General features: G+C 51.4%; 3 protein-coding genes across 3 annotated transcripts in view; 1 reads left to right on the forward strand and 2 right to left on the reverse strand.

Annotated features, from left to right (window-relative positions):
- Positions 1-415: 415 nt before the first annotated feature.
- LOC308533869 (cytochrome c oxidase subunit 5A, mitochondrial-like) lies at positions 416-1,090 on the reverse strand. Its single transcript, XM_081112043.1, has one exon. It carries the CDS (start codon positions 998-1,000, stop codon positions 542-544), a length of 459 nt encoding a protein of 152 aa, XP_080968169.1. The 5' UTR covers positions 1,001-1,090; the 3' UTR covers positions 416-541.
- A 1,814-nt stretch (positions 1,091-2,904) lies between these two features.
- CYP11A1 (cytochrome P450 family 11 subfamily A member 1) lies at positions 2,905-15,445 on the forward strand (the record flags this gene model as incomplete). Its single annotated transcript, XM_081082301.1, has 9 exons — positions 2,905-3,173; positions 6,974-7,129; positions 8,661-8,860; positions 9,838-10,041; positions 10,796-10,953; positions 13,735-13,901; positions 14,155-14,233; positions 14,707-14,904; positions 15,314-15,445. The coding sequence occupies 9 exons, from the start codon at positions 2,905-2,907 to the stop codon at positions 15,443-15,445; spliced, it is 1,563 nt and encodes a 520-aa protein (XP_080938427.1).
- Positions 15,446-17,169: 1,724 nt separating this feature from the next.
- Positions 17,170-25,586, reverse strand: part of CCDC33 (coiled-coil domain containing 33) — a gene marked incomplete at its 5' end in the record, with an annotated part of 98,990 nt that continues 90,573 nt past the window's right edge. The window contains 7 exons of the mRNA XM_081101617.1: positions 17,170-17,376; positions 18,210-18,323; positions 18,691-18,777; positions 20,646-20,794; positions 21,735-22,044; positions 22,231-22,319; positions 22,580-22,745. Coding sequence (XP_080957743.1) covers positions 17,269-17,376; positions 18,210-18,323; positions 18,691-18,777; positions 20,646-20,794; positions 21,735-22,044; positions 22,231-22,319; positions 22,580-22,745 — 1,023 coding nt within the window. The 3' untranslated portion in view covers positions 17,170-17,268. The remainder of the gene's footprint in view (positions 17,377-18,209; positions 18,324-18,690; positions 18,778-20,645; positions 20,795-21,734; positions 22,045-22,230; positions 22,320-22,579; positions 22,746-25,586) is intronic.

The raw sequence follows: 25,586 nt of genomic DNA on the forward strand, positions 1-25,586 counted from the left end.
CCAGGCAGGGTTTCACATGGGGCCTGCTTGCTCATCTCAACCAAAATGTCACTAGAGGGTATCTGATTGGGGGAGCCCAAGTTATCTGCCTGATTTCCAGTTGCAAGGGATTCTGGGCAGTGAGTTCGAAAAGTATTTGTTAGAAAAAGATGATTTTTCTTTTTTGCATTTTTACTGCAGTAACTTGTATTTCATAAAATGCAAATAACACGTTTATATTCAGGTGAATTTTTACATATGTACACATACAGACCAAGAGAAAACATTTCTAGCACCCCAGGAAGTTCTCTCATGTCTTCTCCCAGGCAACCCCTCACGAGAGAACCACTTCTAACACCATAAATTCATTTGCCGATTTTTTTTTTTTCCAGTTCAAACTCATTTCCTTTTTATTAAAATTCAAGTTACCATTACATGGTTTGGTACTCAATAAAGGAAAACTTGTTCAAATAAGGTAGTATGTTATCATCAGTATTTCCAGGTGATTGTTTACACTCAAGTAGTAGTATCAGTAAATCCTTGGGAATCCTATCGATGGGGTTTATACTTTGTCAAGGCCCAGTTCCTCTGGAGTGGAGATTCCCAGTTCATTTAAAGTTGGTCTAAGTTCCTGGATGACATAAGGGTAGATTTCCTTATGCGGTCCTGCTTTGTCCTTAACAACCTCTAGGATGCGAACAGCACTAGCAAAATCATTTAACCGTCTGCATGCCCGCAAAGCAGCATCAACGATTTTGGGTTCTGGAACCAGATCATAGCCAACAAGCGTGTTCATCCCTTTACGCAATGCCCAGGCATCAATATCTGGCTTGTTGAAGTATGTCACCCAGCGAGCATCAAATTCCTCATCTGTCTCATGTGACCCATGGGAGTAGCAGCGAACTGACTGGATACCCGCGGCGGGGCCGGGGGCCGGTGCGGGGTGCAGGAGGCCTCGAGAGCTGGCTCGGGAGGCTGCGGCCGCTGCTACAGCGCAGCGGCGGAGAGCGGCACCCAGCATAACGGCGATGGCGGCGCGCGGGCTGAAGCTGAAGAGAAGCCGCCTGCGAGCTCACCGGCCGTTCCGGAGCTCCCGGGGCCGGACTGACGCACCGACGCACAGTGGGCGGAGCACGAGACCCCACCCACTGCGGCGCTGCGCCTCGGCCGGAGGGAGCCGCACGCAGCGGGGCGGGCGGGCTACGGCGGCGGGTTGTGGACAAACTGGGCGCTGGGTCCCGCCGCCGCCATCATGAAGCGAAGATCCATTTGCCGATTCTTGAACTTCGTCAGAATGGAATCCAACATGTCAACATGGAAACATCCAAACCTGTAGAGAATTTTATAAATATTTATTTGAGCCAAACAGAGGATATACCTGGAAGCAAGATCTCCACAGACTGAGAAAAATGCTTCTCAGAATGACAGTTTACAGCAGGGGTCCTCAAACTACAGCCCATGGGCCACATGCAAATACAAATATTGTACTTGTTCCCGTTTTGTTTTTTTTACTTCAAAATAAGATATGTGCAGTGTGCATAGGAATTTGTTCATAGTTTTTTTTTAAACTATAGTCCGGCCCTCCTACGGTCTGAGGGACCTGTTTAAAAAGTTTGAGGACCCCTGGTTTACAGCTTCTTTTATGCATTTGGAATTAAGGAGGGAATGTAAGGAAGATTACATGGAGGTGGGAGAAAGCAAGGTGGAATTGGATTATTGGATATATGGGTGCTGTCCTCTGAATAGAGGCATTTCAAAGGTGTGCTAACCTAGATGCACAGAAACAAAGAACAGTGCTTGTTTAAGGCAAAGCTAGAACTTTTTAAAGAAGTTATAGGCTTGGGGTGAGATTAGCCACCAAGACCTGCCCAGTTAAGAACTTCAGGTCAGATCACCCTGTGAGGTTACTTCCATAGAACCCCCTTTTTTCATTCACAACCAGTATTTACTCTTTTGTGTCTGGCTTCTTTCACTCAGCATTCAAGACTCAGGAGATTGTAATTTGTTTGTCCTTTTCCTCAGTGTTCTGCAATGAACAAATAAGACTAATTTAATTTACTTTTGTAGTTAGTAGTTAGTATCTTTAAAAATAATAATAGCAATACCTGCCAATTATAACATCTTCAGAAAACAGTATTTTTTTCTTTTTGCAAGCAGAGAAAGTAGAACTTTAAAAATCAGGGAACTAGCTATAATAATAAAAGTGTAATATGTAAATTGACTGAATGACCAAACAGCAGATCAACTGTCTGGACAACCTTCCAGAAGACCTTCTGCGAAGTCAGGGCTGCAGCTGCTGTGGCTGAGGGATCGAGGCAGCCGGCAGGCGCTGGGGCTGCGAAGGCCTACTCTTGCACAAATTTTGTACATCAGGCCTCTAGTAGAAAAATAATTTAAATAAAGCAAAATCAAGGAACTATACAAAAACAGTTTATAATCATATATATATATATATAATGGGGGTCACAGTAAGATGTATGCTGCCCCAAGGCTGCAAGGTGCCTCCAGCCTCCTCTCAGGCCCCGATTATTGTTCCCAAGCCCCAGCTGTTGGCAGGTCCTGATGGGTGTCTTCCAGTAGCTGGGCCCACTGCAGGGTCAGCAGGAGGCCCCAGCAGAGGAAAAGCACAAACCTGCACCTTTTCCAGGGCCCGCTGTGGCTGGCACTGAGGACAGAGACAGAGGGTCTTCTTGTGCTTGGGGGAGCCTCTTTGGCTGCAGAAATTCCAGACTGAGTCTTGGTACCCCACTCTGGGAGGGGCCGTGTGCAGGCAGGAGCCAACCAGAGGAGGAAGAAGGCAGGCCACTGCTTTGTCAGCTTCTCCCTTAACCTTGAGCTGGCGGATATAAGCTGGGCCCCGGGGCCAGAGTTCCTTGTCAGGCCTTGCTGCAGTAGGAGCAGGAGCAGTGGCAGTCTGGCGACAGCATGCTGGTGAGGGGGCTTCCTCTGCGCTCAGTCCTGGTCAAAGGCTGCCAGCCCCTTCTGAGTGCCCCACAGGAGGGACCAGGGAATCCCAGGATGCCCACTGGAGAGGGAGCCCGGATCTCCACTCGCATGCCTCGCCCTTTCAGTGAGATCCCCTCCCCGGGTGACAATGGCTGGCTAAACCTATACCATTTCTGGAGGGAGAAGGGCTCACAGAATTTACACTATCACCAAGTCCAGAACTTCCAGAAGTATGGCCCCATCTACAGGTAAGCCTGGTAGAGGGAGGGGCTGGTGGGACAGGCAGGGAGAGGGGCCTGGGCAGCCTTGCTGTGCTCCCCCTCCCCAAATTGCTTGCCCATTGCAGGCTCCCGTCTACCTTCTGACTTTGTTTCTCCCATGCCTGGCGATGGTGGCAGGAGAATGGATAAGGCTCCCAGACTGTGGGTTCAATTCCCAGACTCAGCCTTTGAAACTTTGTGGGGTGGGTGGGGGATGGTAAGAGAACAAGCCCCGGTTAACTGGTTAACTGCCCTCTACATCCATTATCCCCAGGACCCTGTAGAAGGTACGTTTTCCATACCCATTGTCAGAAGGGACTAAAGCTCAGAGAGGTTAGGGTTTTTAGTCACCCAGCTGGATCCCTGTCCTGTTGGGGTGCTGGGCTCACCCCTCAGCCCTGTGCGTCTCTGGAGCAGCTGATTTTGTCCCTTCCACTTGGCCTGGCTAGGCCCGCCTTCCCCAAGCATCTGTCTTGCTTCCTACCTGGAGGAAGGGACTTTGGTCTTTTGGCCTCAGCACTGCCACTCCCAGGGGGTGGGGGTGAGGGGGAGCAGGTATCTGAGGGCTGCCGCTGGGGGCAGGCCTTGCTTGTTCTGGTTTAGCAGTTTCTAAGGTGGGTCATCTTTAGGCCAAGCCTGGGTTCTTTTCTGAGAGCATAGTTGAGGAGGATGGGAGGTGGTGGAGGTGACTGTTGGGAAGGGAGGGAACATCAGGAGGGACAGTGCCTTTTACTTTCAGTGATAGGGGAAGAGCATCCTAGGGCATGCTGCTGGCTGGCTGGGTGGGGGTGGGAGGGCAGGCTTGTTTGTGTAGGGGTCCAGCTGCCCACTCAACTGGGCCACTTCCTCCCTCTCCCACAATCCATTTTGAAGTCTACAGTGCCTTTCTCACAGCAGGTTGGAGGCCGGGAGGCCCTAGGCTGAGTGTCAGGTTTGGGAGAAAGTTGTTCCTGAGCCTGTCGATCTCTCTCCTAGGCCCGTCAGTGCCTCTCCCCCAACCTCCCTTCAGAGTGATCCCTCGCTATCCCCTGCTTCCTGTGCCCCAGTAGAACTTTTTACCAAGCCCCTTTCTGTTTTCTGAGTCACTTTTACCTGAGCCTTGAAGCATTTCCTTTACGTTGGCGTTATAATCCCCATTTCACTGTTGGGAAGACTGTGGCCCAGGGAGCAGAGTCTTGCCAACATCACAGAGCTCACCAGGGCAAAGCCAGTGCTGGAGCTGCCGCTGCCTGATTCCAGGGCAGTGCCACCTTGCTATTCACACATACAGCCTGGCACAGTGAACTTCTGAATAAATGTGAGGAATTTAAAATACTACTTTGGTAGATTTTTCCTTTTTGTTATTTTTTAAATTGAATTTATTGGGGTGACATTGCTTAATAAATTATATAGGTTTCAGGGGTACAATTGTATTGTGTGTTCACCACCCCAAGTCAAGTCTCCTTCCATCACCATTTATTACCCCTTTCCCCTCTTCTATCCGCCCCCCCCCATAGGTTTTTTCTTAATACAAAGGCTGTTCTAGTTTATATTTATAGAACAATTTGGAAAATATAAACAAGCACAAATGAAAAATTGAAATCAGATACAATCTCAATTTTGATACTATGTATGTGCCATTAGAAATGTAAACGTTATATACGCTGTTTGGTGTTGTCCCACAGAAATATATCAAAGACTTCGCTCCTCTTTTCTCTTTTCCATATAGTTTAGAAAGACAGCATTGTAGCCCATAGTATGAATAAGCCACACTTTTTTAGCCAGTTCTTCAAAGTGGACTCTGGGATTTTTGCTGTTACACAGATGCCGTGATGAACCTCCTCATCCATTAGGCATCACTGTCCCCTGTGAGGTCATTGCCTTGGGCTAGATTCCCAGAAGCAGAATTGATAATAATACTAGCAGTTCAAGGACTTTGCTGAGCCAGGGTGGGGCTATGGAGCTAGTGGTGTGAAGACAAATGGTAGTTGGAAAAACACTGAGGGGATTTTCTGGGAGACTTGGGAAGGCAGGTCCAGGGTTTATAGGTCAGCGGTTAAAGCTGAATTCTCTCCCTCTCCCCTCTCCTCCCCACCCTGTCCTCCTCCCACTATTTTCATCACTGCAGGGAGGGAGGAGGGGCAGAGAGGAGGTAGGAAGGGAGGGAGAGAGAACTCAGCTTGTACCTGTACTAGTATGTATTTCTAATATTTTGCCTTAAATATATCTTGAATTAACTTTATTATGCAAAAGGCAGATACCCTGCTCCCCGCCCCCCCCCCCCCCAAAAGGCAGACACACTCATACCACACACACAAAGGACAGAAGCAAGTGACAAGTGTAATTTTGACAGAAGCAAGTGACAAGTGTAATTTTCTGCGGTTTTGAGAGAAGTTAACTTTAAAAGCAGGCAGGCAGGGCAGGGATTCAGTGGGACACAAAGGCAGGTGGGACATAGGCGGGGGCAGACATGCAGTTTGAGCAGCCTAGTCACAGGAACCAACCAAGCAGGAATAACACAATGTTTCTGGACTCAAAGCAGGAAGCATGGGAAACTAGGGAGAGCCTGCAGCAACAGAGAAAGTTCAGATCTGTTGCTGGGCAAGAACAATGAGGGAACCAATCAGGTGGTAACACAGGTGGACATAGAGCATTTCAGATCTTGCTTCCCTGCAGTTGTCCTCAAATCTTCTAAAATTTCCCACGGGTTTAGACATTTCTTATGTCAACAATCTGTACCTGTGTCAGTGTTTATTTTTATTTTATTTTTTAAATCCTCACCTGAGGATATTTTCCTATTGGTTTTAGAGAGAGTGGAAGAGAGAGGGAAAGACAGAGAGAAATATCGATGTGAGAAACACATCGATTGGTGCCTCCTGCACTCGCCCTGACAGGGCCCAGGCCGGGGAGGAGTCTGCAACCAAGGTACGTGCCCTTGGCAGGAATCGAACCCAGGACCCTTCGGTTTGCAGGCTGACGCTCTATTCACTGAGCGAAACCAGCTAGGGATGTTTGTGTTCTGTGTTTTTTTAAAAAATTTTATTTATATTGATTGTAGAGAGAGAGAGGAAGAGAGAGAGAGAGAGAGAGAGAGAGAGAGAGAGAGAGAGAGAAACATCAATTTGTTGTTCCACTTATTTATGCACTCATTGGTTGATTCTTGTATGTGCCCTGATGGGAATCAAACCTGTAACCTTGCGTGTTAGGATGATGCTCTAACCAACTGAGCTACCTGGCCAGGGCCAGTGTTGTTTTAATAGAGACAAAGTGCGTTGCCAAGCCTATGATTGACTAGCCCTACACGGAGTCATTCCAGTACAGGGTCACGCCAGTGGTGACATGAGGGTTCCGTGTTTCTGAGCTATGCAGCGGTGAGGGAGTGATGAGGGTCTGAACACTCAGGAAGAATAAGCATGGAAGGAACTTGAAATGAGGACTTGATGGTCCATGGAAGGTGGGTGGGGGCGAGACTGGTCCTGGAGGACATGCTGTGGCATGACAGCAGCCAATGGATAATGTGAGGAGCATAAAACTGTCACTTAGAGAATGCCTAACAGGAGCCATCTCACTCTCTCGCAGCCCTGTGAGAAAGGTGCTGTATTCATCTCCATTTTATAAAAGAGGAGACAGAGACTCAGGGGGGATGAGAGACAGAGAACCCTGTGGAAATGGGATCCGCTTCCAGGGCCCTCTGCTCTGCACTCTCAGCCATGATGTGGTTGCAGATGCGCCAAGCTCCTGCCTGATTGCACAGGGTCTTCCAGGCTCTCCTCGGATCCTTACGCCATAGCCCTTCTCCTTCCCTCCAGGGAGAAGCTTGGCAACATGGAGTCCGTGTTCATCATTGACCCTGAAGATGTGGCCCTTCTCTTTAAGTTTGAGGGTTCCACCCCAGAACGGTATTGCATCCCGCCCTGGGTTGCCTATCACCAGCATTACCAGAGACCCATCGGGGTCCTGTTCAAGTGAGTCTGGAGACAGAAGCTGGGGAGAGGGGCAGAGGCCATGCTTGCTCTGCGCTGTCTGGCTGGGAACTCTAGGCACATCCCTGTCATCTTCCTGCCTCCATAAAGCAGATGGTAGTGATACTGAACTGCTGTGCCAGCCATCAGGGAAATGGTCAGGCTGAAGATCTGAATGCGTAATTAAAGACCTTGCAAAGTTCTCATTTATTAGTCCATGCATTAAGTCCCATCTTCTTGAGAACCTACTATGTGCCAGACTTTGTGCCAGGCTCTGGGCGTTCAGTGACATGTAAGGCAGGGCTCTGCCACGGTGAGTCCCTCACAGTCTAAGAGGGCAGCGAAACAGGACAAACCGGTGTATTTAGTGTAGTGGGCACCGTTTTCCACCAAATTCCTCATCACAGATTTAAAATGTGACCATCTCAAACGTTGGTGAGGATGTGGAGCACTAGAACTCTCCCAGATTGCTGGTGGGATGAAACCTGGTGCCAGCACTTAGAAGATGATTGGCCGTGGCCTGCAATTGAGTGCACACAACCCTGCGATGCAGCAGTCCTGCTCTCTGGGGTATGCTCTGAAGAACATCCCTGAGGGGAAGGTAGCAGGGTGTTGGCAGCAATGTCATTCATAAGCACAAAACCCAGGAAACCACCTGAATGCCCAACAGGAGTATACATTAGTGAGTGGTGGCATATGCCACTCATATGAACAAACTCAGTGACCCCCAACAGTACAGATGATGCTGAGACAGATAAAATTTTGTTAAAAAAGCAAATCCCCCAAGGCATGACAAGAAAGCATGTTTGAGAATTATATGTAGATCATGTAAAACTATACACAAAAGCAAGGGAGTCAGGTTAGTGGTCCCCTTGGTTGGGGAGGACCAGGTGGACACATATCAATTACTGTGATGTTCCTTGTTTTCTGATTGGGTGGTGAGTTTATAAACCGTTCTTATAAACAAACAAAGTCTCCAAACTAGAAAGAGGGCTTTGGGTGGATCTATTTTCAAGAGTGGGCCATAAGCTAAAGCTTATCACTAACCCTATTCTGGGCATGTGACAGTCCCCACCAACGTGAATAAAGGGACATGCTAGGGTGCAGCGGAGAGGTTGATCAATTATGTCTGTGCGGGGATCAGAGAGGATGACATACAAGGGCCCTTAAATGGCAGGAGGTGAGTGAGCAACAGCCAGGGGGAAGGGGAAGTGATGGGAAAGGCATACCTGTAGCTGAGGCAAAGACTAGGGCACTGAAAGAGACATAAAGGCTCCAAGATGCCCAGTTCCTGGCTCGCAGCAGCAGCAGCAGCAGCAGCAGCAGTGGGGCGGGGGGTCAGGTTTTGTTTTCCTTCATTCACTCTCTTCCTGTCTCTTCCTTAAGGCCCAACAGAAACAGGGAGCTGAGGGTGTTGGGAGGAGTGAAGGCTGGCGGACATGAGTGCTGGACTCTGAGCTGTGGCTTGGCCTCCTGTGCGCGCCAAGCCTGGGGTTTGTGGCCATGAGGGCCCAAAGGGCCTGTGTTTCCACAGGAAGTCAGGAGCCTGGAAGAAAGACCGACTGGCCCTGAACCAGGAGGTGATGACTCCAGATGCCATGAAGAACTTCATCCCCCTGCTGGACACGGTGTCCCAGGACTTCATTAGCATCCTGCACAGGCGCATCAAGCAGCAGGGCTCTGGAAAGTTCTCAGGGGACATCAGTGATGACCTGTTTCGTTTTGCTTTTGAGTGTAAGGGGGTGGGAGAACCCAGCGTCCCACCTTGAGACCCAGCCCGCATAGACCCTGAAGAAGTGGTGGGATTGGTTTGTGGGATGGGCTACTGAAAACATTCCCTGCCATTAGTTACCCAGGGCGTGCTCTACACTCTTACCTAGCATTCATACTATGGGGGCAAGGGTCTTCAAAATGTAGGTCCCCATTGTCACTATCCCCTAAAAGACAGAGTATGGCTCAGCCCTGCATTCTGCAAATCTCTCTCTCTTGGGTCATAGACCTTTGAGGTCTGGGAGGGGAAGGGAGGACTGGGTGGTTAATCTGAATTGGTTATTCAAGAAGGTGTAGCAGTTATTCAGATGGGGTAAAGAGGTTGGGCAGCCTGGACAGAGGGAACAGCACATACAAAGGCACTGTGGCATGATGGGGGTCACGTGATCACTGCAGGAGATCTGGGATGCCCAGACTTTGGTATAAAATCAGCATTCAAATTCCTGACCCCACAGGTGGGAAAAACTTGGGGTTGTTGTGACTTCTTAAGTCTAGCCAGAGTGAGTCCTGGATAGCCAATTACTAGGGCTTTATGTCTTCTAGTCTTCCATCTGGCCTGTTTCAGGAGGTATTTCGCCAATTTGGTCAATTACAGCTAAGGAGTCTCTCTTCCTAGAGAAAAGCCGAGAGGCTGCTTGGGGTGCTGGTGGAAGGGGGGGGGGGTGGAACTGTTTCATCCCAGCATGGGCCCACCCCCAGCTCTGCTGGAGACTGCTTCCCACCCAAGTGATCTCTTTTCAGGGTCTTCTGCTTGCTCCCCTGAGTGGTTGTCAGAAGGGCAGTTTTCCTCAGCCCTGAAATTTCAGCCCCATAAGCCTTAGGTTTCTGTTTCTTTACTGAAGGAGACTGAGGTCAGGTCAGGAGATCCTATGCGTTGGCAGGAGCAGGTTGGTGGGGGTTCCTGGGAGCGGGGGCTCCTCAGCTTGTGCCTCTCCCTGCAGCCATCACCAACGTCATATTTGGGGAACGTTTGGGGATGTTGGAGGAGATTGTGGACCCCGAGGCTCAGCGGTTCATTGATGCTGTTTACCAGATGTTTCAAACCAGTGTCCCCATGCTCATGCTTCCTCCAGGCCTGTTTCGCCTGTTCAGGACCAAGACATGGCGTGACCATGTGGCTGCATGGGACGTGATTTTCAGTAAAGGTGAGAATTCCTCTGGCTATACCCTGTGCAACTCAGTCTGGGAGCCAGGAGCCCCTTGTCTACCTCAGGGGGTGGGGAACCCAGGCTCACGTGGACACACACACACACACACACATAGCTGGAAGCCCCAAGTCTCGGCCTGCTTCTTTGCCCCAGTTACGTCAATGGACACTGACTTGCCATGTGGGCAGGGATGGGTATCAGGGAGGTCCTATAAGCCCTGGGATTGGTGAGTTGAAGGCCAGCTGTTGGGAATGATCAGACTTTTATGGAGAAAAAAGATCTAAGATGTCCATCATGTTCTTCTAAAGAGCGCATGATACCCAACATGGGTTAAGGCCAGTGTTTTAGACCCGGCTACCCTTGGAGATAGACTGGGACTTGGGTGAGAGAGATTAATAAAGTAGGTGGAGAAGGCTGATTGGAGTATGGTGATGATGGGAGACCTGGAGTCAAATCCCTCCTCTGTTCCTGACACCCATCTAACACTGGGCAAGTCACTACCCTCTGTGGGCTTCTGTTTCCTTACCTGTAAAATGGTGATAATATCACTCCATAGGACTATGGTTAAGAATTAAACAAAGAAACAGATAGGAAGGGCTTAGCAGATAGTATGTGCTGAGTAAAATGCAGCCAGAAAGTGCAGCACTCCAGAATCTCCAAGCCCTTAGCCCATCCCTCTCACCAAGGGTCCATCCCTTCACTCCTGCCTGTAGAGAGCCTCACTCTTTTTCCCCCTCCTGCCCACCCACAGCTGAAAAATACACCCAGAACTTTTACTTGGACTTGAGACAGAAAAGAGACTTCAATAATTACCCGGGTGTCCTCTACAGCCTCCTGGGAAATAACAAGCTGCTCTTCGAGGACGTCAAGGCCAACATTACAGAGATGTTGGCAGGGGGCGTGGACACGGTGAGGTGATCGTAGGGCGTTCTGTCCCTTCCTGTGTCCCTGTGTCCCTCCTCCACCAGTTTGCATCATTCAAACCCCTGCCCATGTGGAGTGGATCTCCTCTTGACTCTATTTCCTAAATAATCACCTCTTAGGAGGCTGAGGTCAAGTCATCCCTTGAGGCTGATCCAACATTTTTTTAACCTATGAGAAGGGGTAACTAGGCATAGGTGGTGAGCTCTTCAGTCACAGGTGGGGGACACCGCTCACTGGATTCAGAAAGGCAGGCAGGACCTCAGAAAAGCTGGGAGCCAGTGGAATTAGCCCTGGGCTCTGCCTTCTAGGGCCCTTTTGTTGTCTTCCATTCTCCCTCACATATTAGTTTGTTAGGGCTGCCACACAAAGTACCACACACAGGATGGCTTAAACCACAGACATGTACTTTTCTCACAGTTCTAGAACTGGAAGTCCAAGATCAAGGTGTCAGCAGGGTTGGTTTCTTCTGAGGCCCCTCTTCTCCCTTAGGTCTTCACACAGTCATCCCTCTGTGTGTGTCAGTGTCTTGATCTCCTCTTCTTATAAGGACACCAGTCCTATTAGATTAGGGTCCACCCCAGTGATCTCATTTTACCTTATTACCTCTTTAAACACCTTGCCTCCAAATACAGTCACATTGCGAGGTATTGGGGGTTAGGACTTCAACAAATGAATGTGGGGGAACACAATTCAGCCCATGACAAGGATGACCACCATACCATAGTCATAAAGCTGGATGAGTAGGCCTGGATCAGGTACTGACAATGCTGAGAAGAGGCCCTGCAGGATGGGAAGAAGGCCCCTTAGAGGAGCTAAAATTCAACTTGTATCTTGAAGGCTGTTGCCAGGAGGAGGGAGGGAAAAAATAACATTTCGGGAAGAAATATGTGTCAAGTCCCCTGGGTGAATAACTATTTTCTAGGCATCTTAGGAAGACTTTCAGTCCCTGTGACAGGCTGCAGATGGAGCCTTTGAGTTTATTTTATTTAAAAAAAAATATATATATATATATTTATTGATTTCAGAGAGGAAGGGAGAGGGAGAAATAGAAACATCAATGATGAGAGAGAATCATTGATGGGCTGCTTCCTGCAGGCCTCCTACTGGGGATCGAGCCCACAGCCTGGGCATGTGCCCTTGACTGGAATCAAACCTGGGGCCCTTCAGTCCGCAGGCTGACGCTCTATCCACTGGGTCAAACTGGCCAGGGCTGAGTTTATTTTAAATCAGCAGTTCTCAACCTGTGGGTCATGACCCCTTTTGGGGTCAAACGACCCTTTTACAGGGGTCGCCTAAGACCATCGGAAAACACCTATATAATCACTATGCTTTAATTATGTTCAATTTGTAACAATGAAATTGGGGGTCACCACAACATGAGGAACTGTATTAAAGGGTCTCTGCATTAGGAAGGTTGAGAACCACTGTTTTAAATCTAGTTCTAGTCAGTTATGTAGAAGGGATCTCTAAAAAGTGCGTACCTGCACCAAAGCAGCTATTATTGTTAGGTAATGTTTATTGAGCATGCAGTATATGGCAGACAGGGCCTAAGCTTGTCATATGTATTAATTCATTTAGTGCTCACAAACTAAATTATGAGGTATATCACTATTATCCCCCTTTTCAGATGAGGAAACTGGAGCACAGAGCAGTTAACTTAGTTGACTATCTGAACAAGCAAGTATTTCCTGAGTAGCCACCCTGTCCAGCTTTGGAAATAGTGAGACAAATACACAGATTTGATTTGAGCCGTAAAGGAGTACAGGCTGGCTTCCATGGCTGGGAAGGGAATTCTAGGAAGAGGAAACAGCTGGAGGAAGATTTCTGGGCTTAGGAGCTGCGTGTAGCTCAGTGGAGCTGGAGTATTAGGTGCATGTTGGAGAGAGGTGGTGGCGAGGCTGGGAGCAGGTGTTGGGGGCCCTGTATTTGATCTGGGGATCTGGGCTTGATCTGGAGAGTCAGACAAGGATTTCCAACTGGGAAGTGACTGGATGGCATGCTTTCATGATTGCTTCTGCTGGGAGGAAGGAGAATGTTCCGACTTTTTGGACAAAAATATGATTCTTGGTAAGATATGTGCAACAACCCATGCCCTAACCTTAGGAGGGAGGGCTGCACCAGCCTGGGGTCCCACACAAAGGTATGTGGGCCTGTGGGGCTTGATGAGGGCCACTCATACCTCCAGGGACCAACTAACGGTCATGACTCTGACTAATAATGAGATTAGCAGGTTCATCTCAGTATACACCGTATGCTAATTGCAACACGGATAGGAACCAGGGTGGTGGTTCTGGCTTCATGATCTGAACCTTCTTTCCCACGTCACTACTATAGGTAAATGCTAAAGTCTGTGGAAGTTCTACTGGGGAGACAGCTGCTTGTTTAACAGGCGTTTCAAAAGGAATGGCAGTTAGTCAAGGGAGAACTGTTACAGGGGGTCTTTGGCCTGGAAGGGCTCCGGAGTCCTTTGGAAGAAGGCATTGGTTATGTGGGTGCCCTCTACTGGCTGGGGAGGTGGTAGGCTCTGGTGACATGAGGGATGAAGGTAGGGACAAGTGTTACCCCAAACATTCCTTCCTGCCTGGGCTGGAGAAAGCCTCTGGGACATTTGCCTTTTGAATTGGATTTTGCTTTTGTAGATGATGGTCTCTGGATACTGGGACAAGGGTGGGAAGATGTTCTTGGAAATGAAAATTTAGCACGGGTCTAGGTGCCTCATGAGTGACAGGCCCTCCTGGTCTTCTGCACCTCGACACTCCCTCCCAGACGTCCATGACACTGCAGTGGCACTTGTACGAGATGGCACGCAGCCTGAGAGTGCAGGAGATGCTGCGGGAGGAGGTCCTGGCTGCCCGGCACCAGGCCGGGGAAGACATGAGCAGGATGCTGCAGTTGGTCCCGCTTCTAAAAGCTAGCATCAAGGAGACACTGAGGCAAGCCCACACCCACCCATGCCTGCCTCCACCCCAATCCCGGGTGGGGTCAGCATGTTGCCTGGGGACCGGTGGAGATCGGTAGCAGGAAGTGAGAAGTCTGGGGAGACAGCTGGGAATGGGGAGGAGGAAATAGAGTCCTGGTCTTGCCTCCTGATTCCCCAGGGGTGCTGCCACTGGGCCTGAGATGCATGCTGGGTGTGGGCTTTGTCCTGGCCTCGGGGCATTAGCTTCTGAATGCCTTCCTCTGCAGACTCCACCCCATCTCTGTGACTCTGCAGAGATACCTCCCAAACGACTTGGTTCTTCAAGATTACATGATTCCTGCCAAGGTAGGTATAGCAGGGCTGCAGGACCTGCCAGTCAGACAGGAGGTTGGGGGCTGACTGCAATTGCCTACAGATGGGGGCTTCTGCCTGTGTTGCTGGAGCTGGCTGGTGGGTCCTTGGCAGCAGCAAAGTGTTAAGGGCAGAGGTGGTAGGCATAGTGGGTGATCCCTGGAATGTTGCTGGAGCCCAGAGTTAGGAGGGCAACACCATGGATCACCTGGGTGTCAGGGGGCCTTCTGGTGCTGAGAAAAGGGCAGGACAATCCCTTGGGCCATCCCTGGCCTACTGGCTTCAGTCATGTTCCTTTGATGGGTGAAGCTCAGGGAGAAGTGGGGTCTTGTTCAAGGTCACCCAGTGGGCAGTGTCTTCTGGACAGCTGGGCAGCTGGGCTGGGGAGTGGGAGAGGGGAAGCTGGGTTATGCTCCCAGCTGTGAGGAGGTGAGGCCTACTTAGGCATCTGTTCACCTTGTCCCCAGACATTGGTGCAGGTGGCCGTCTATGCCATGGGTCAAGATCCCACCTTCTTCCTCAATCCGGGCAAATTTGACCCCACCCGATGGCTGGGTAAAAACAAGGACCTCATCCACTTCCGGAACCTGGGCTTTGGCTGGGGTATTCGGCAGTGTGTGGGTCGTCGGATCGCCGAGCTTGAGATGACCCTCTTCCTTATCCATGTGAGTCTAGCCTGGGGACCTCTGGGCACCCTGGGCTGGCTTTGGCCTTAATGAAAGCACCAACCCTCCTACTCCCATCTCTGTTCAGAGCCCTCCCCCACAATTCCCTGCTGCCTCCTCTTTTGGGCTAATACGCTTGTCACCCATTGGTGCCCCTGGCCATCTGTCCCCCCATGGTGGTGATGGGATGGGAGTGGGGTGGGATAAGGTTTTTTAGAAACTAAAGTGAAAGTCTAAATCAAGGGGGCAGCACAAGTGGTATGTTCTCAGGTTAAGTAGGAGCTGGTGTGGACCCCTTGGAGCTCCCCAAATCACACTCAGCAGGCACTGCCTACAGGTGAATGAATCTGGCCCAGGGGAGATGGACCCTCCCCACCTGTCCACTAAGCCCATCACCCCTCTTTCTCAGATTCTGGAGAATTTCAGAGTTGAAATCCAGCATCTCAATGACGTGGGCACAACATTCAACCTCATCCTGATGCCCAACCAGCCCATCTTCTTCACCTTCCGGCCCTTCACCCAGGACCCGCCCAAGGCTTGACTGAGAGAGTGGTGTGAAAGGAAGGCCGAAGTGTGGGGCGGGGGCCCATGGAAGTGTCTGCATCCTCAGCTCCTGGTTCCCCACCCCTGCTCCTTTCTACCCCAACTCAGTGGAGGCACTTCTCTTTCACCCACCTTTCCCCCTCTTCCCCCACTCCATGAAGGCAATAAAGGGCTGAACTATGTGAAGTGTTTTCATTTCCATCTGGCCACTAAGGTATCACTCCTGTGGAGATGCTCTCTGATGGATCAACAGTTGGATCTGAGCACAAATGGGCAGCCACACCTGAAGCCATTTCTGCTGGGATCCACCTACCTACAGGTCAGGAGCCAGCAGGATCAAGCCTCCTGCTGCCTGGGGCTGAGAGCAGATGGAGGGCTATTGCTACTGTGCCCAGGCCAGCAGGCAGAGGGACAGAGGACCTGACGGAGCTCTGCTGAGAGAACAGGGCATCCTGAGAGGTGTGGGCCAATCTTGGCTTCTGGGGCAGGCTCACCTATCAGAGGTGAGTACTGATTGAGCTGAGTACTGATGGCTCGTGCAGTGCTCTGCTTGGCTGAATTTTGGGTAGGAGTTCCAGGTGGGTCATGAAGACTTCCTGCCAAGGTCCAGCCAGAGTCTTGGGCATGACCAGGGCTGAGACCTGTGAGTGAGGGGCTGGTATGAGGTGACTGACCCTGGGGACGGAAGGCCAGTATACTTCCTCTGCCCCACCTGACCCTTCTCTGGGCTTCCCAGGCCTCAAATTCCTGCTCTAGGGGGACTTGCCCACTTTTCTAAGCTCTGGGCAGTAGGCAGGGAGACTTCATCAGAATCTTTGGTCCATTATTTGAACTGGTCCCAATTTTGGGCCCCCTCACCCCTTCTGAGTTCCATAACTCTGACCTGAACCAGGTGCCCGATCCTTCCTGGTCCTTGACTACCCAAGTCTAAGTCCTGCTAGTAGACAGGGGAGCTAGTCCTGCTTGGGATAGCAGCCCAGTTAGCTTGAAGCCTTTTACCAGGATCTGTAGGTTCTGAGTCCACTGTTGGAGCCTTTCTGCTTTTCCCCATCACAATACTCTTTCTTGTCTCTCTCCTTCCTTTCTCTTCTCCTGGCTTGAGTCATTTTTTGACTCAGAAATGTTATAGCTGGAAAGGGTCTTACCATCAGAGAGGTCAAGCTGTGCATGGGATGGATGGGGAAAATGAAGCCTAGAGAGGTTGCTTGAGTGACCCAAGGTCACATTGCATGCTTGTAGTGAGAACCCAGGGCTCCTTTCTGGGGAGGACTCCCTCCTTTAGTCCCATCTGCTTTCCTGTCCCTGGCTACATTGATGGGGCATGTCACACTATTAATACTGATTGCCACAGGCAGACTTCAAGTGTCTCCCTTCCCAAGAAACAGGTAAACTAAACTTGAAGGGATTTTAGTTATGGTAGATGTTTGGGGGCAGGTGGAAATTCCACCCTCCCTCACATCTCCTAACAGAGTTGGTCTCTGGCGGTCTCACTTCTTCCAGAAGCCTGGAAGGAGCTTGTTTCCTTGGCTCCACTGTTGGAGCCTTTCTGCTTTGGAAGGACTTTTCTCCCCACCCTCCTGGGTCCACTCTAGCCTTCAGCTCTCTAAAGATGGGAGGCAGGAGACTATTTCACTGCAGCTGAGGGCCTAGGCCCAGAATGGGGTCTGGGAGGAGGAATCTGGGCACCTCCAGCCTGCCCTGCTCCAGGAAAGAGGCAAATGCTCACCGACTTACAGCATTTAATAAAGTCATTTTGAGGATGTGGTCAAAAACCCCAGCACACAGTGAGGGAGCTGCTCCAGTTCTCAGGTCTGTTGGGACTCAGGTCTGCTGGGAGTTTGAGGGCTTGATGAACTTTGTCTCTGAGCTGGGCATTAAGGGGTCCAGTTTTGAGGGTCGCCCATAGTCCTTGGCATGGGTTGAGGAGTTCTGCATTGTGCAAAGCAAGATGAAGTTAGTTTGCCCTTGCCTCAAGGAGCATGGGGCCCATTCAAATGCAGCTTGCCAGCAAGCCATGTCTTAGAGGGCCATGATTTCCCAAAGATTTCCAAACTCATTTAACCATAGCAGGTTGTATCCAGTTTCTCCGGGAGCCCAGCAGGTGAATTTGCAAAGGAATCCCTATGTTCCCTGTCAGTCCCCCCATCTTCTTCAGACCTGGCCAGGAGCCTTGAATTGAGCTGAGTACTGATGGCTCAAGAGCAGGAGCAATCGCGTTTTGCTCTGGGGGCTGGGTGGCCCAGGCTGAGCTTGAGGGACAGTCGTGAGTAGGTCTGTTTGTTTTTAGGAAACTGCAATGTTTCTGGCAACATGTTCCTATCCCTGGCAGGTCTGCAGCATTGCAGTTGCCCAAGAAGGGTGTGCTCATGGGACAGTCTTAGGCACTATGGAGTTGGGTGATGACCATGTGTGCTTTGCTCATGAGTAAATTCAGTCCTAAAGTACAGCCAGCCCCAGAGCATTCCAGGAGTGCTTGTGTACATACTTCATCCACAGCTCTCTCCCTTTTGATTCTCACCATCACCATGGGGAAGGGGGTAGTTCTGACAAGGTTTTCTATTCCCCTTAGACAGGTGAGGAACTGAGACAAGGCCAGGGCTTCTTCTGTTGGTAATAGAGTAGAAGCTGAGCTTAGGTCCTCTGAATTCCAGCTAGGGAGCTGGCTCCCCTGGACAGTTTTTTTCATGGCCCAGTGACTCCAGGTAGAAGTTGCCAGCTCTACTGCCCGAACCCCAGGGAGCTCTTCCAGAGGGATCACTCACAGGCAGGTCTGCGATGATGGAGTTTGAAGGGTGACCCAAGCCGTTCTCTTGCTCTTGCAACTGCGTGGCCAAGTCCTGCTTCTCTCGTCCCCAGCGTCGAGCTGAGTCCTCTAACTGCCACCATGGGAAGGACAGATGGGGAACCTCTAGGTAGCAGGGCCCATCCCTGAGATCTGAGACAACCAGAGCTTGAGCCTATTCTCTGGGCAGAAAGCAAAACCCTGGGCAATCTGAGCTTGCTGCTTCCCCAAGAGACCGTGGGTGGCAGGGCTGGGTACAGAGGGGCCTGTACAGTCTGGCTAAGACACAGATGATCTTCTTTGAGTTCCAACATCATCCTGAACCCTGACTCTGAGTCCACACTGATCCTTGGCTCTGATCATAGGTTGAGCCTGACCCTGCTCACATACTGAGCTACAACCCTGGTCATGGGCCAAGTGGTGAGCCTGCCCAGTCTGACCAACTCCTTTGCCTCACCTACCTGGCTTTCCAGGGATAGGATCCGGTTCTGAGCTTGTTCCAGCTTGGCCAGGAGGTTAAGCTTGTCCGAAGGGTTGGTAAGAAGATCCTGTGGCCAAAGCAGAAACTCACACATGGCCCCAGCTGAGGCCCAAATCAGCTCTCTGATGCAGAGCCTCAGACAAGGGTTACAGCCTCTTCCTGAAGTTCAGACCTGATATGGCATGTGTTTTTTTCACAGATCTTCTTCCCACAGATTTTGGGTATATGGCTTTTGCACATCATCATCATCATCATCATCATCATCATCATCATTATTACTAGAGGCCCGGTGCATGAAATTTGTGCACTGGTGGGAAGGGGGCAGGGTCCCTCAGCCCAGCCTGTGGCCTCTCGCAGTCCAGGACCCCCTGGGAATCGGGCCTACACTGGCACTCAGACATCTCTTTCGCAGTCTAGGCTCTTGCAGCCCAGAAATCCTCGCTCCTTACTGCCTGTCTGCCCCCAGAAGTAGGAGAGGCTCATGCGAGCCCTGAGCCTGGCTTCTGGCTTCTGGCTGGGGGAAGTGGGGCGGGGGGTGGGGGGGTGGGGGGGAGTGCTGTTCACTCACCAGAAGCTAGGGTCACTGCTCCTTAGCACTGACCCTGCCCTCATCTCCCCCGCCCCCTCTCCCCACTGGTGGAGGGGGCGATCTGGGGTTGGGCTGGCCAGGGGAGGTTGAGGTGCTGCAGTTGCACCCCATCCGGCCTCTACGGAGGCTCTGGGACTGTGCTGCCCCTTGTCCCCCCCACCCCTGCGTCTGAGGAAGGTGTGGCGCCAGGGCCACCATGGCTGGCCTGGCGGCGCAGGCTTGCTGGCCCCACCCCCTGCCCACTGGTGGTTCTGGAAGGTAATCCAGAAGGACGTCTGGAAGGTTGGTTGGCCTAATTAGCATATTATGCTTTTATTATTATAGATTATTTATTATTTTTAATCATCACCTGAGGATATTTTTTATCGATTTTAGAGAGAGGACAGGGAGAGAGAGGGGGGGGGGGGGGAGAGAGAGAGAGAGAGAGAGAGAGAGAGAGAGAGAGAGAGAGAGAGAAAGAGAGAGACATCGATTGATTGCTTCCATTACACACCCTGACTGGAGATCGATCGAACCCACAACCTAGAAATGTGGCCTGACTGGGAATGAGTGCACGGAATGATACACCAACCAACTGAGCCACATTGACCAGGGCTGCACATCAATTTTTAAATGTAAAATGCATGAGGGAGTGCCCATTGGTGCATAGACTGGAATCTTGAACTGGGAGTTTTTGTGGAGTGAAGAATCTGTGAAACAAGGGCTGCACTGTCCCCAGCACTTTCCCTAGATGTCCATGCTTCAGGAATGCTTTCAAACAGAACTCTCCTCCTGTAATTCAAATGGCTGGTCTTTGGGTTTACGTAAAGCAGGGCCCCTATAGCAGCCTCAAATGTGGAGGGGGGCCAGGGCATGTCTGGAGCCTGGGCACCCACCTGTGCAGGCAGGGTTTCTGTGCACTTGGAGGGGCCTGGGCCGTCTGTCTCTCAAAGCCTCTCTGCCAGGTCTCCTGCTCCCAACTCCACAGGGGGTAGGGGAAAAGGACTCTCCAAGGCTATACCAGTCCCAGGAAGTGCTTCAGACTGGAGTTTCTGAGAGGTCTGTGTGGAGTTCAAGAGCAGGCCAGCCAGGTGGCAAAAGGAGTCAGAGGTCAAGGGCCAGTTAGGGGCTTGCTTTCTCCCAGGAAGCTAGGTAAGGGTCAAGGTGAAGCTTTCAGACCCATGTGTGTCCCCCAAGGAGAAAGAGCAAGACTTGAGGGCTGGCACTCCAGGAGATGCCAGGCACATCGGAGACACTGGGAAGCCTCCTGCTGGCCTTAGTCTTTGACTTGGACTGTACTAGGTGATGGCTGGCACCTGCTGGCCTGCACAGGCAGACCCAGGCAGGCCTGTGCTGGTGGCTCTTACCGGCAGGGCCTGCTGCTGCAGAATGATGGGGGCCGACTGTTGGCGGCTCTTATCCAGCTCTGCCCGCAGCCTCGAGTTTTCTGCCAGCAGCACTGAGTAAAGGTCAACAGGCAGGTTCTCTCCTGCAGGATCCTGGGGAAGTCCTGAGGCTGAGAGCATGGGGAAGACGGAAATGGCCACAGATGTTCATGAGGCGGGCTGTCCTGTCTCCATCTCCCTGGCCTGATCTGCTCCAGCATTTTGCTCCATTCTGCCCCTCCTCTGCTCCCAAGCCTTTAATGGCTCCCCACTGCCAGTGGGATCAGGCCCACACTCCTCAGACCATTATTCTCAACTCTTTAGAATCTGTTCCCACCGTTCTCCCTAATCACTCCCCTGCCATTTGTCCTAGGTCTAGCTCTTCATCCTTCTGTCTTTCCTCCCTTCTCTGCTCTTGGTATGGTAATTTCCTTGGCCCTGAAGCTACCTTCTTGTTTCTCATCCTACTCCCTGGTGACCTCAGGGCCTGAAAGGAGAGCCCTACTTTCATTGTTTTCTAAAGGCCTTCAGAAGCACACCCCCACTCCCAGTCCCACGCAGTAAAGGCTGAATGCTGGCTGGGCTCACAGGGGTCTCTGGTGAGGCGGCCCAGACAGGTGCAGGGAAATCTGCTTGGGCTCGCCTGCTAGGTGTGAGCTGATTCTCTCCTGCTCACCAGAGCTACCTCTAAATGGCAGCTCTAGGTGGCTTTGGTTAACATCGATGGAAAAAACAAATCATTGACTTAACCAAAGCATTTTGTTTGTTTTACATAGAAGCAGATTCTGCAAACACGGGAGAGGAGGACATAATTTGAAGGATCCTGGAGTTAAGAAATTGGAAACTTTCCGGGCAGCCCCTCTCTGCTGCTCTGGTCTGCAGGGTTCTCCCCTACGCCTTTCTAGCCTGGCTCATACTCTGTGTCCTGTGGGTTTCCTGGGAGAATAGAGTGCAAGGGCCTGTGAATAGGGGCGTCCCACCATCGGCCACAATTGGGAGGAGCTCCTGGAACTGGGAAGCTCTGGGAGGGAGGAACTCCAGGGCCTGGATGACGCCGGGGGAGCAGCTCACCCCTGCCGGGCTTTCCCTGCAGCCTGTCGGGCAGGGGCTCGCTCCTCTCCTGAAGCTTGCTCTTCAGCAACCCCTCCATCTTCTCAATCACCTGGGGAGCAGAGTGCAGAGGCTGGCCTGGGCTGGGGCTCCACACATTCCCTCCATGGCTGGCCCCTGGAGCCTTCCCCCCTGCACCTGCCTTCTCCTGGTGCCGCACGGTCTCCTCCAGCGCCTTCATCTTCTGCAGCTTGTCCTGTGGCCGCTTCGGGAGCGCAGCCTGTGGCTGCTGAGTCTGGTACAGAAGCAGCTCCTTCTCTCGATCATTCCTCTGATGGTGGGGGACGGGGGCAAGCGAGAAGAAGGAGTGCCCTTGGCCTAGAGGGCTCACCCCAGCCCCGCTGCTGGGTTCTCCACTGTGCTGGCTCCCCTCCCTCTAGGCCCTTCTTCCTTCTGCTCCCAGGCACCTCTCCACAGATTCCCACCCTCGCTCCCCATGCTCTCTGCCCCAGCTCACTCGGATCAGCTCATTCTGCAGATGCTGCACCGTGTCCCTCAGTTTCTTCATGTCCAGCTCACTCAGCAGCAGTTTCCGCCTCATGGACACTGGTGGTGGGGGCATGGGGAGAGGTGGCTCAGGCAGGAAGCATCTTCCAGCTCCAATCAGCACAGTTTGGGGGTGAGGGCAGGCGTCTCTCAGCCCTGAGGTTTGAGACAGGACTGGATTCCCTGTTTCCCACTATGGAGAGGGCCCAGCTGGCTCCTATCAGCCCGTGTCCAGTAACATGAACACCCGGGAAAGGTCCCCACCGCCCTGTCCCACAATTCAGAGCCGAGGCTCAGGCAGGCACCCTTTCTGCCCTCACTCAGCTTCTGGGTCTTGTCAGCATTGTCCTGCTCCTCCTCCATTTCCTCCTGGATCAGGTGCTTCCTCAGCATGCGGTTCTCTGCCTCCAGGACCCTGGCGTGTTTCCGCAGCGACAGGATGTCCTCAGCCATCGTCTGTATGGCCTGTCGGTAGCTGTTTATCTCCTGTGGATCCCAGTGCTCAGAGTTGAGCCTCCGGCCCACATCTGTACCCACACTTAGGAGTCGGTGGGTCAACCCCAAGGCCGATGGACAGCATGCCCTCAACTCTTAGCAACTCCTCCGAGGGGTGGCTATAATTTGATCTGCACCATGTGAGAGAAGTCACACTCGGGTTCTCTCCCAGGGGTCATGCGGGACCCAGGGCTCAGACACTAGGTGGGGAAGATTGTGAGTGATAGAGACTCGACAGGTCCTGGAACCAGGTTCCCAGGGCTACTTCTCTGGCTTCTCCCTGCTCCTTCCTCATGTCACTGAGAACCCAGGGAGAACCTCTCAGAAACTCCACTGACTGCCACTTGGGAACTGACCACAGGCTCCAGCACCCCAGCCAGCTTAGGGGTCAGGAAAGTAGGCCTGGGAGATCCAGCTCCAAGATCTGGGGCCAGGATGCCAGGCTCTGTTGTTAGCTTCAGAGTAACAAAAATCTTAATGTCTGGCACGCATTGAGCTTCACTACATTCCAGGTTAGGAGGAGGGCTTCCCTCAGTTGTCCTCACAACAAGCCTATGGGGGTCAGTACTGTGATCATCCTCATTTTACCGACAAGGAAACCAAGGCCCAGATGGGCAACTAACTGGGTCAGTTGCAAAACTGAGTGGCAGAGCCAAGATCTGAAACCCACACTTCAGCTCACAGACTCCAGTGGCACTTGAATCTGTGTTCTAAGTGCTGTGCAATCCTGCCATGAGGCTCCGACATGGAAACATAACAGTATGTTGAGAAGTGATGCAATAGGCTACTAAAAAGAATCATCAGTGTGATCTCAATGTGGGGAAATTATTTATGTCTGACCTTCTGTGTGCATAGGAGAATTACTAAGCTATATTTACATGCATTGATTTCATAATTAGAAAGTCCCTCTTGTTACTTAGAAAAAGTTTTATAAAGGGAGTTTCTTAAATCCAAACAGCACAAGATATAACAGGGACCCAAAACATGAAGCCAGAAAGGTCCATAGAAGGGGAGGAGGTGGGTGCTCGGTGGGGGGAGGAGCGGGTGAAGACAGCAGGAGTTTGTTAAGCCCTGATTGCTTGGCCTCCCAGTGACTGTTGAGGACTTGCACATGGAGGGAGGGGGGGGGGGCTCCTAAAACGGCCAGGGTCCCAAGTCTCCCAGAAGCAGAGTTCTGCACCCAGTTTCCCCCTAGGCCTCATGCTGACTGGGGACGAGGCCCAGCTCCCAACCACTGCCAACCACCAGCTGCAGGCTGAGCCACTGGCTTCTTGCCCCTCCTGGACAGCAGGGGTTCATCAGACACCACTTGTCACCTGCTGCTGTCTAGGCTTTTGGCTGGATTCCCTCTAACCAGTGCCAGGCCGGGCCCATTTCTCCAGCACCTGCTCCAGTCGAGTTCCAGGTCTTGGCTCCTCCAGATCTGCCCACAGGGTGCCCTCAGACAGCCCGTTAATTAGGAGCCAGCCCAGAGTCCACACAGGGCTTTGTGGTCAGGCTCTGGGCACAGCCCAGCGTGGCCACTGACTCACTGAGTGAACTGAGACAGGCCCCTTCCTGTATGAGCCTCAGATTCCTCAGACAGGATAAACACAGGTGCTGCAGGGCTCAGTCAGAGTGTGTGGGGTGGCTGGCACAGGGCCTAGCCAGGGCAGGTAGGACCTGGAGGTATCTATTCCCATCCAACCCTATTTCTGTTCTGTGGCCGCTTTATCAGCAGGTCAGACCCCTTCCTCTTTTTCCTGGCTGCCTTACTCATCACTTTGGAGAATTGCTTGGATACTGGATACTATTAATGTTGAACACATGCAAAGCCTATGATGTAGCAATTGTATTCCTGAGTATATACCCAATAAACATGCAAGTGTGAATGCATCTAGAAGCAGAGGTAAGAGCATTGCTATCAGCCTTATTTGTAATAACCCTTAACTGGACACGACACAAATGCCCCTCACAGTAGAATGGGGAGATAGTCACACAGTGGAATACTACACAGCAATAACAATGAGCCAACATCAGCTACATGAAACCACATGGAAACATCTCTTTAATATAGCACACAAAAGAAGTCAAACACAAAATACCTACTCAATGATTCCATGTAGATTTGGTTCAAAAATAGACAAACTTAAGCTATAAAAGTAGAAGTCAGGGTATGAGATCCATTTGGGGAGGTGATTGGGAGACACCAGGGAGCTTTGAGGGCGCTGGCATGCTGTACCTCTTGACCCTCACTGAGCATTTGCTATGTATTTTGTAATAATTCAACACAGCGAATACACTTATGTTTTGTGCATTTGTCTGAATGTGTGCTGTACTTCACATAAACAAATTAAAAACATTTAATGAATTAAAAAATAAATGAAATCCTGGCTCAAGTTTGGTTAAGTACGTGAAGCCTCCACACAGCAGCCCTCCTCTGGGGAGCCTCTCAACTCTCCGCAACAATGGGCTCTGCTCAGCTCTGAGCTGTGAATGCTTCTGTGGGTCCTGCTCCTAGGCTCTCACTGCAGCCTCTGTACCCAGAGAGGCCTCCTCCCAGTTTGATCCTGGGGGGCTGGGTGGATTCAGCGATGCCTCCGGCCAGGCCCTTCTGAAAACGAGCAGGCGGGCACGCTGATAGTTGTTGAGGGCTGGCATGATGCCTCAGAACATCCTGAGACTCACGCTGGTTCAGTGACGTAAGGTCACACTGCCGCAAATGTGGAGCTAGCACTGGAGCTCAGACTCCACTCCAAAACCTGTGCTTTTTGCATCTACTTGATTGTGGAAGGCTGGGGCCTCACCCAGAGGGAAGAATGACCGACTGAATCTGTCTACAGAAATTAGGGG

Source organism: Myotis nattereri (assembly GCF_964212035.1).
Source record: "Myotis nattereri genome assembly, chromosome: 1".
Classification (NCBI taxonomy): Eukaryota; Metazoa; Chordata; class Mammalia; order Chiroptera; family Vespertilionidae; genus Myotis; species Myotis nattereri.

Excerpts from the sequence above, each read along its gene's own strand:
- LOC308533869 (XM_081112043.1), bottom strand. The coding sequence starts at position 1,000 with ATGCTGGGTGCCGCTCTCCGCCGCTGCGCTGTAGCAGCGGCCGCAGCC.